This window comes from Lolium rigidum, chromosome 6, assembly GCF_022539505.1.
Source record: "Lolium rigidum isolate FL_2022 chromosome 6, APGP_CSIRO_Lrig_0.1, whole genome shotgun sequence".
Taxonomy (NCBI): Eukaryota; Viridiplantae; Streptophyta; class Magnoliopsida; order Poales; family Poaceae; genus Lolium; species Lolium rigidum.
Genome location: NC_061513.1, coordinates 299,216,318 through 299,226,877, shown reverse-complemented (window position 1 = coordinate 299,226,877; position 10,560 = coordinate 299,216,318). Strand labels below are relative to the sequence as shown.

At 49.6% G+C, this 10,560-nt stretch overlaps 1 protein-coding gene, 1 non-coding gene and 1 pseudogene across 2 annotated transcripts; 1 reads left to right on the top strand and 2 right to left on the bottom strand.

Moving 5' to 3' along the window:
- Positions 1 to 1,627: 1,627 nt before the first annotated feature.
- LOC124664451 lies at positions 1,628 to 3,106 on the top strand (annotated as a pseudogene).
- A 167-nt stretch (positions 3,107 to 3,273) lies between these two features.
- On the bottom strand, positions 3,274 to 3,345 carry TRNAH-GUG. Its single transcript has one exon. It is a non-coding gene; the product is annotated as a tRNA-His (tRNA).
- Positions 3,346 to 3,698: 353 nt separating this feature from the next.
- Positions 3,699 to 7,393, bottom strand: LOC124663447 (protein APEM9-like). Its single transcript, XM_047201147.1, has 6 exons — positions 7,102 to 7,393; positions 6,485 to 6,649; positions 4,973 to 5,050; positions 4,604 to 4,885; positions 4,107 to 4,475; positions 3,699 to 3,998 (listed from the first exon to the last, which is right to left on the bottom strand). Exons 1-6 carry the CDS (start codon positions 7,158 to 7,160, stop codon positions 3,869 to 3,871), a joined length of 1,083 nt encoding a protein of 360 aa, XP_047057103.1. The 5' UTR covers positions 7,161 to 7,393; the 3' UTR covers positions 3,699 to 3,868.
- Between the last annotated feature and the right edge of the window lie 3,167 nt (positions 7,394 to 10,560).

The window sequence follows — 10,560 nt, the reverse complement described above, 5'->3', positions numbered from 1 at the left end:
CTGTGCAGTTTGGATATAAATGGAAAATAGGGAATGGTAGAAGTGTTAGATTTTGGGAAGATATTTGGTTTGGTAATACTAATTTGGCAACACAATTTTGGGACATATATTTTGTTTCTAACCAACAAACTAAAACTGTGAGGGAACTCTGGGATGGCACAAATTTAAGGTGTGATTTTAGGAGAAATTTTACTGATGATATGATGGTGCAATGGTTGGAATTAGTAGCTATTGCTGAAACCGTAGTTTTCAATTCTGATGAGGATCAACTCATTTGGGTTTATGAAACAAATGGTGTGTACTCTTCAAAATCAATGTATGCTCTAGTGAATTTTAGAGGAGTAACTCCAATTTATTTACCTGGCTGTGTGGGACTTAAAAATTCCACCTAGAATACAAATTTTTCTTTGGCTGCTGTCTCAAAACAAAATTATGACTAGAGACAACTTGAGGAAGAGGGGTATTCCAAAACCTATGGAGTGCTCCTTTTGTAGAGAGTTTGAAAGTGTACACCACTTGTTTTTTGACTGTATTGTGGCCAAACAGATGTGGGGGATGGTTACAGATATTTGCAAGTTTAAAGTAGAGAAATATATAGATATAGCTGGTAGATGGCTATGTAATAAGAGGTTTTTACAGTTTAATTTCATTTCCTCTGCTGTGTTGTGGGGGATTTGGAATTCTAGAAATAGCTTAGTGTTTAATAGACTTACCTGGTTGAATTTGAAGCAGGTGTGGAGGGTTATCCTTTCCTATCCGAGAACTGGAAAGTTCCTTTCAAGGAACAGATATGGGAGGAAGTAGACCTCTTCATGAAGCATCTGTCAAACAAGATCAGAGCACCACTGGAGCTGGAACCACCTTGAAGTGTTCTTCCTTCGATTGGATCTCTTCCTGGGCTCCTGCGTCTAAAGCTTCTCATGGAGGACGAGCGTCGCTGGAATTTACGAAAGAACATCCGGAGGAAGACGCTTCGGTGCATGTCGTGCTTTGTGAGAAAAAGACCAGCTCGAAAAAGTGGTGTGTAATAGCTTTAGTTTTCTCGTTTTGGCTGTGTTGCTATGTCCTGTGACGTGATGGGTTTTAGCTGTTAGACTTTGTTTTGGAACTGTTGGTTTTTGTGTTGCTTTTGGCTGGTGTCTGGGTGGTAGTCTTAGCCCTAGTTTGCAGTTGGACTGATGTTGGAAAAACACTGTGGTTTCATTTTATATGAAATGGAACCGGGGAGATGTCTCCCTGTGAATCTAAAAAAAGAAAAAAAAAATGTGACGCGAAGCGCGTAGATGGCGTAGGCACTTTGCCCCTCCTCCGATGATGCACGGGGAGGATTGCGCGTCATCTCCCGCCATTTTCGTTGGCACGATGATGCCCTGGAGACCAACAGACGTGCGCGTGCGCGTGCGCGGGTCCCAAATTAAGGCAACCCCAATGGACGTACCGCGCTCTCCGACCATTCCTCCCGTCGCCTCTCTCCACATCTGTCCCGGCGCGTGGGCGGGCGGAGGCTGCCATTGGCCTCCGCCGCCACCGCCCGGACCCCTCGCCGGTCGATCACCCAATCAACCAACCTTCACAGTCGACGTACCCCGGTAAACGTGCACGCGGGGTTGTACCATCTCTTCCGAAGATGCATCGCTGGATCATCTCCAGCTGCGGCGACATGCGGCCGGTCCGCCGCCGCGTCCAGGACCAGCAAGGTACGTCGATCGATTGTCCGGATTGCTCTCCGACGTAAACACACCGTGAGCTTTGCCTTCGTTCAGACGAGCCGCGGCCGCGTCCGCGGCGCGCCGGCGACGTCGTCCACGCCTCGGCTGCGGAAGACAAGCTCGGAGCCGATGATGCTGCTGGTGCCCAAGGACCTGGCGGAGTTCCGGGCGATGTCGGCGTACGGGCACCTCCGGCTGTTCACGCACGACCAGCTCCGGCAGGCCACGGGCGAGTTCAGCCCGACGCAGATCATCGGGGAGGGCGGCTTCGGGGTGGTCTACAAGGGGATGGTGGGCGGGGCCGAGGTCGCCGTGAAGAAGCTCAACCCGGATGGCATCCAGGGGGACCGGGAGTGGCTGGTCAGTTTCATATATTGGTCATTCCAATCGACCTGTCGACTTCCCCAATTCATCGATTGATGTGTCAAAGTTGTTTCGTGTGCGCGCTGCAGACGGAGGTGAGCTGCCTAGGGCAGTACAGCCACCCGAACCTGGTGGAGCTCATCGGGTGCTGCTGCGATGACGACCACCGGCTGCTGGTGTACGAGTACATGGCCAAGGGCAGCCTCGAGAACCACCTCTTCCGCCGTACGCATCGAGACGAATCAGCTTCATTTTCTTGCCAATTTCTGGTCCCTGACTAGACGAGCATCCCTTGCTGAATCTCTTTTATCAGGGGCGTGCAACCTGTCGTGGACGACCCGGGTGAAGATCGCCCTGGACGTGGCGCGGGGGCTCGCCTTCCTCCACGGCGCCGAGCGGCCCATCATCTACCGCGACTTCAAGACCTCAAACATCCTGCTCGACGCGGTCCGTCCTCCTCCCCCGATCATGCACATCACAGTGCTGGATTTCAAGCTCAATCTGAACCTTGCTGCGTTTCTTGGCTGCAGGATTTCAAGGCAAAGCTGTCGGACTTCGGGCTGGCGAAGGAGGGCCCGGTGGGCGGGAAGACGCACGTGTCCACGCGGGTGATGGGCACCTACGGCTACGCGGCGCCGGAGTACGTGGCGACGGGGCACCTGACGGCGATGAGCGACGTGTACGGGTTCGGGGTGGTGCTGCTGGAGATGCTGGTGGGGCGGCGGGCGCTGGAGCCCAGCAGGGCCGGCCGGGCGGGGAACCTGGTGGACTGGGCGCGCCCGATCCTCATCCGGGGCAAGAAGCTGGAGAAGATCGTGGACGCCAGGATGGAGCGGCTGGGGCCCTACTCGGCCAGGGCGCTCGAGCGGGTGGCGCGGCTGGCCTACGACTGCCTCAGCCAGAACCCCAAGGTGCGGCCGGCCATGGGCAGGGTCGTGCTCGTCCTCGAGGACGCGCTCGCTGCCAGAGTGGAGGACGACGACGTCGTCCGCCGCGACGGCGGTGACAGCGGCGACGCATCTCCGGCGCGGTGATCGATGTGATCGAACGTGATGTGTGTGTATAGATGTTTTTTGGTCGTACGTGCGGTGCGTACGGAGAGCTGTAGTAGGGGTGTGTGATTTAAATGTGGAGATAATCGATTTGATCAATAAAACGCGAAGATGATGACGTGATACAAAAATTGAGCAAAAAGGAAATGTGTGGCTGCTGGGATTCGAGCCCAGGTCTCCACGGCCACAACGTGGAATTCTCACCACTAAACTACAGCCACATTGTTGTACTGATGACACAGGTTCCCTTATTATTTCATAACCGCAAGGTATGGAACACAGAGTTCAGCTAACGCTGTCGAGATCAACTGAAACCGATCCTGTCTCATTTCTTCATGTGCAATCGACACCAATCGACCAGGTACATTGTGATGCACATTTCTTACGAACTGATGTTAAAGATTGCTGAGGCCTGAAAGTCACTTTCAATGTGAACCCGCATCTCACTCCACATGATTTCTGAAAATTTCATAGGACAAAGACTCACTTGCTAGCTGCAGCTATACTGAAAAACTAAACACGCCTGAACCAACAGAACAGGAACAAAGTCTGAACCAAAATTCTCGAGCCAGGATTGATGCCAAAACTAGACCATTGCCACGATATATTTAGCAGCCTTGCTTTATTATTCCCATACATTTATCAATGGCACAAAAGACAACGGCAAGTATCACGGTGTGCCGGATTACAATTCAGGTATTGCTAGTTACAGGTTGGGATGGGTAAGTACATTGTATCAGTGTATCACCAGCTTCCTCGAGGGGCCTGTGGCGTCTGTTGAACAGCAGCTAGCGGGTTCATCTGCACCGAGAAGGCGAGTTGCAGGGCATCGAGGAACGCTCGTCGCAGGGATGAAGCTTGCTGGAATATAGCCCTGTCCAATGTACATTTGTATTAGGAAAAAACATTCGCCAGGGTCACTAAAACGCACAAGAAGCTCTGCATAATCTGAAAGTCTACTGCAAGTAGATGGAACCTGTACCTCTTCAAGCCGGCACCTTTCCTCCGGAGAACATAAAGTGTAGAGAACAGCAGCGAGAACAAAAGCATCAGTTTACCACTTGGCAGAACGATATGTGTTTTGCCAACCTTTACCCGAACTGAATGAAACCACCAAAACACGGGATCAAATTTATTTGTGACATGCTGTAGGGTAGGTTCGATGGACTTTGGTAAGCCATGTGTTTTCCCATTGGGTGCACGTGTGGTGCTTGTTGGAGCATCCTCAGGTGTCGGTGGTGTTTTGTCGTTCACGGTAGCGGAAAGGTTCCTTTCTGCTGACTGTTTTGCCCCTGTAGCAGCTGATGACTTTTTCTTCGCGGCTGCTTGTAATGTATGAAGTTTTTTAGTAGTTCCTGTAAAGAAGAATCAAGATACAGCTTAATGATATAGGAAATGCAAACATGGTAGGTACTAACTCCTAACTTCGAAATTGGAATGCTGTAGTATCTATCATTAACATACTCCATCATTATAAATACCTGTTGATCTTGTTCACTTAATTCTGCCTTTTCTACCCATGCGATGGCACTTGCAGGCTCATTGGAGGCAATGCCAAGAAACGTAACTGTATACAATTCTGCGACCTCCAAATACTCTTCAGGTGCCATAGTTGATGTAACAATAAGACCATCTGAGGATCTTTCCTGTCCTCCATTCAAAACATAAACCTGATCATCTGTATATCTCCATTGAGCAAGGTACTCCTCAAAAACTGGTCGAAGGTCAGGCCCAGATCCTTCAGCCATTAGCATGGTAGCCCTATAAGAAAGATACTTGTCAATGATACAGAAAGGGGGACACACTGAGCAAAACCAAGAGCCTATGAGAATTCTGTGTAATATTTACCCTGTCAGGAAAACTTTCACTGGTACTGATGCCACTGAACCAAACATAGCTTTAAGCTGAATAAACATCTCAGATGTCCTGGAACAGTATGTGTTAAACATATTAGAATAAGAACCAGATACCAAAAGTTATGCAAATGCTCTGAAATAACGCATAAAGTGTTTGTGAACCTACATATCTACAAAGTTCACTTAAGGACTTCAGTATATAGGATATGACATTTCGCAAGACAATAAAATATAACTGAATCTATCTACAATCTTCATCTGGCCCTTTTTAGGGAAGGTAATAGTTGGGGCAAGAATGCTGGGAGTACATGATACAATTCATTTCAGAAAAGTAGTAAGCACACTAAGTTTAGAGAAGTGCTTCTATGCTTCTCCAAATATCTATTTGCACAAATCTCAAAGTTTTACTAGCGCAAATTGGTCGTGTAACATAGCATTAGGGTCCGCAACCCAAGTCCAAACCCACTAGATCTGGGTTCTTCTTCACCCCATGATCTGTATCCATTGTCGTCCATGGCCTTCCCTCAACCTGACATCGCTGTCACCAGCACTTCCATTACTAATGATGCCTCCAGTTACAACCCAGCATCAACATGGAGCAGATAGCCTACTGTGAAAACGACAGTAACAAGCTAGCTACTATGTCGCCTCGACCTCCACGTCCTGAGCAAGACCCTTGATGGCGGCGGCGCTACCGAGTGTGCTTACTGGTGGGTGAAGGTATCTTAAATAAGGAAGGAGTTTGGCAGATCACAGATGCTTCTCCAATAGTACTTGTCAAAGCACCACCGCCGCAGGTGGACAACCATGATGTGTAGAAGTAGCAGGCTGCAGAACACAAAGGCACGCAGCAGCGGGCAAGCAAAATTACGAGTACAAAGTAGCAGTGCACTACTTCATCTCCCCCCTCTCCATTTTGTTGCTGCCTTGATCATCCATGGCCTTAATTCTTTTTACCCATTGCTCACTTGTCTTCTCCATGTCCGGTATGTAAACATGGCGTCAGCCCACGATTAGGCAGTTGTTGTTCTTAAGAATGTGCATATGGGTTCTCGAACTGGACAGGGCGAGCGTATAGATTTAGTTGGATATCAATCAAATTTCAACACGAATTTTTTTCCCTTCCTTACAAAAAGCTAGGTGGTTACGCAGTTAATAGTAGCCTCTTTTTTGACTTTAACGTTTATGCAGATTTTTTCCGGAAAGCATATAAGCATTCTTAAGTTAGCCGCTTTTGGTATGTTAGCAGTATTAAAAACTTCTAATCAACATCCTTACCTTATTACAGCACATAGAAAAATACTGAAAATTGATTAGACCACAAGAGGAAGACCCTGGGGCTTACCGGCTAGCACATGTGATGGTGTGCTAGGCAGCCAGAGTTCGAGACTTAACACCGTCTTAATGAAATACAACAGAGGGTTTCTCCCCCAGTTGGTTCGTTTTTCTCTGATAGAACACAAGGGCTTTAGCACGACAAAGGGAGGAAACGCCAATAATTTACCTTCTGAGCTCTTTAAGTGCCTGAGCGAGTACCATCCCAGCTAACTCAAGCATTTCCAATAGCTCATCACCGTCATGCACCTCCCGCGCAGCATCCGCTCGAATTTGATCAGAGACGGATAATGCAGACAAAACCGCCTTGTCGAAGGATCCGCTGACCAGATAGCTGGGCCATGAGGATGTAAACAGCAATAAGTGAACAAGTTCCAACATTATTATTTCCCCGTTTGGAGCATTGCATGCTTTACCAGAAGGATAAGCGCAATAATACAACGTGGTCTGCTCCTCCAATCCAAGAGTCATCAGCAATCAGAAGGAAGGAAGTTACAAATTAGTATGGCAAACCTGGCAATTACTATGGCAAGCATGTTTATTGACTAGTCCGAGTAAATCTCATGGCTTGTTAAACTTCCAAACTAAAGGAAATTACATACCATAGGTCGCTAGCTAGCAAGTTGTAGAAGGACAATCATAATTCATCCATTCATTTGCATGGTGATGAGCAAGCAGCATGAACAAGTACCCGAACAACTACGACCACAGACCACTTGGATAGAAAACGAAGTGACAAGACAATCAAGTAGTGAGAAAGCGGGGCAGAAGGAGGAGGAATCTAACCACTCGGCGTCGTCGATTTGCTTCCAGAGATCCGATTCCTGGGCCGCGGAAGTCCCCATGATTCGCGCTCCCCGCCTTCACACCGCGAGTATGTAGCAGGCTATTCCTTTTCGCCCGCCGGAGAGAGCCGTCCTTGGGGGAGACGCGCCACCACTGTTTGCTGCTACGGATAGGGGTAGAGATGGTTGGGAACGGAGTCAAGAGGAACACAGAGCGGGTGCAGATAGAAAATTGGGGTGGGATACGTAGTGGATAGCTGATGCGCAGTTTCGACTGACCGTCCGAGACGCCTCCCAGTCCTTGGCGGCGGCGAGCTGCAGCGGCGGTCGGAGCGGGGCGGAGCAGAGCCGCGCGGCTGAAGTCGTCGGCGAGCTCTGAGGGGGACGGGGACGGCGGGCTCCGGTGGAGTTGCGCGCGGGCCGGCCCGGGTAGAGTTAGAGTTGGGGCCAGGCGGCCTAAACGGGCCGACCGTGCAGGGTTATTCTTGAACGAGCCCCGTGCTCCCAGCCCACGTTGTATTGTGTCTTTAATAATTTTAAAAAATGGATGAAAATAATAATTCAAAAAAGAGTCCACCTAAAAAATCAAAAAAGGAAGGGGTAAAGTTGAAAAACCCCAATTTATCGCTTCACTGTGTATCGGTGGGATTTTTTTTGCGAAACACGAGTACATACGTAGATGCTCACATATACGCACATACACTCACCCCTATGAACGCACGCACGCACATCCTACCCCTATGAGCACCTTCGAGAGAGTGCGTCCAAGAAACTTCATCCGACAGATCTTCATATTGACGAAGTTACCACATGCGCCTCGCTGTCGACGGGAACGTCGCCTCCCACTAGAGAATATTCCATCTTTAATGAGACATCAAAATGTCAAACCTGAAGTCTGCAAATTGAGACATCTTTTGGTGGCAGGTTTTTCGGCGAATCCTTCCTGATTATGGGACCCTGTCACGGCGGCATATCATGGCTAATAGCACTTGTGAAATCTGCAAAGCAAATTCAGAAACACTTATGCATGTACTTATTGAGTGTAGTCATGCAAATATGTTCTTTGAGGCAGCCAAGACAATCCTTTTGTTGAAACTGCCCAGACTACACCCAGATACATGGGCTTCAGATATTGTTGACTGCCAAAACCCACCGGCGGGCAGCGGCCTTGTCAACACCGTAGAGCCGGGAAGAGCCTAGAGCTGCGGCTGGCTGAGACCCCTCCGAGCGACGGCCCGCAATGCTCTTCTGGTCACACGCGGCGATGCGAAGTGCAAGGGCGTGCCACCCGACCTATACCCGGTCGGGAAGGTGATGGGGATGCCTCGCTTAGTTTCCTGCAGGGCATACATGTAAACGTTAAATACGAGCCTCGATCGGCTCTCGGGTTATCCCGTGAATCGGCTCAAAGAGCCGATCCACCCATGATTCGTACGGGGTGCACGAATACTTGGTGGTCCCGCTTGATCAAGATAAAGCTAATTAGATCTACGACGATTTAGGGTTTTCACCGCATAATCGGATCATCCTACTCCAGAGTTGGGCCTCGCGGCCACGCACGGTGCTCGTAAGCCGATCCTAAACAAGGCCTAAAAACCAACATGAAGTTGATCCTCGGAACATCCTGTTTAGGACTTGCGAACGCCACCCTACGTGCCACTGGATCCTCCCCCTTTGTAAGGCCTAACTATTGCGAGATATTAAACTAATCCTTGTAGAACAAGGAGCAATCGTAACGGATCGGATCTACTAAATAATGATCAAGCGGGGTGCCGCCCCCACACCTGAGATAGGTGTGAGGGCGGCTAGATATGCGAGGGTTGCACTACGTAAGCATGCTTAAACGAAGAACAATGCTAACCCTAACACATCTAATGATAACTACGTTGCTCGCCATCAAAAGCGCTTCGAGTACGAGCAACGCGTGAACAACGTGGGGCTTAGTGCTGCCTAGATCGCAAGATGCGATCTAGGCAGCATGTCGCTACCCGATAGAAACCCTCGAGACGAAGGAGTTGGCGATGCGTCGAGATTGGTTTGTTTGGGGTTGAACGTGAGTTGTTGTTTATTCCATAAACCCTAGGTACATATTTATAGTCCAGGGGACTTTCTAACGTGGGCGTGCACCAAACCGTGCACGAGATAAACTCTAACTTTTAATCTAGATAATAATCTATCATAATTAAAGATACACGGGCAACTTAGCCCAAATTCTCCGTGCAAGGCCGCTTCATAGATCTTCCACGTGTAATCTTCCAAGCCCGGCCCACCTTCGGATTTGTCCAAAATCCGGTGATAACACATGCCCCCCTGGTTTTGGAAATAACATTTCCAAAATCATTATGCTTTCCTTCGAAGGGTCATGTCGTGGCAGAAGCGAGGGCCGTTGCGGCATCCGTCATCATTATGCCCGGCCTTCTCAGCTTCTCTGCAAATTCTGATAGCTTTGGCATTGACTCCTTGGAAACTGCAAGGGCATCACACCTTCACCAGATTTCTCATTATTTAACCGTGCCGACTGATTAGCTCTCTTTATCCTCTGTTCTGTCCCGGCCATCGGCACCAAAAAACCCTCTCCTCCTGTAGCTATGTCTTCCTCTTCCTCCTCCTTCTCAAGCCTCTTCCCCCAATCTTTGCCGAAGAAGAAGAATGAGGACAGCCTTCACCCCGCAGTGAACCCCCTCTCCTCCGACAAGGAGGAGAAAGAAGGAGAAGCAGCGAAGGCCACGGCCTCCCCCTCCGCCAAGCTCCCGCCGAAGAAGCGCCCCCGCATGTGGGCGGACAACGAGGACGAGGATGATGACGACGAAGAAGAAGAGGAGGAGGATGAATCCTCTTCCTCCATCGGGTATCCGCCGACCAAGCGCTTCCGCTCCCGGGCGGACAGCGAGGATGATGATGATGACGAGGAGGAAGAGGCTCCGGCCAAGGGCTGGGGCAGCAGCCGACGAGGAGCTCCTCGGGAGTAGCGCCGACGACGTCGACGGCGGCGATGACGAGGACAGCGACGACTAGTAGTATAGGACTAGTAGTAGCAGTGCACTAGGCACCAGATCCCTCTTTTGAGAGCCATCGGCTCTTTCTTGTAAAGCCGCTCCTTGGAATTAATGAAATTGTTCTTCCCATTCATCCTTTAATTACTCCAATTTCATTCCTTCCGCCTGTCATGCTAAGACCGATAGCAACGCCTCGGACCCCTTTCTTTTGGACGCTGATGAAACCGGATTCTAACTAGCTCGAAGGTCAAGAACTTCTCCATTTTTAGGCTGCGATTCGATATCTGACTAAAATTCTTCGCAATTCCTCAGCCGACGACAACTCATCGGCTATTTTTGAGAATCCGGTCCCTTTCCTTCTCTTGCAGCACCAGCATGGTCCAAGCCTTGTACCAGACGACGGCTTTTCCTTCCCATTTCCTCCCTAGGACGATCATGATGCAGTCGCGGCCGAGGTAACTCCA

Bases quoted from the DNA above. Each gene is read 5' to 3' on its own strand.
- LOC124663447 (XM_047201147.1), bottom strand. From the start codon at position 7,160: ATGGGGACTTCCGCGGCCCAGGAATCGGATCTCTGGAAGCAAATCGAC. The intron at 4,476-4,603 runs ATTTATAATGAT...CTTTACAGGAAC, and splicing joins AGTGAACAAGATCAACAGGT to TACTAAAAAACTTCATACAT. The intron at 3,999-4,106 runs GTACAGGTTCCA...TACATTGGACAG, and splicing joins AAAGGTGCCGGCTTGAAGAG to GGCTATATTCCAGCAAGCTT.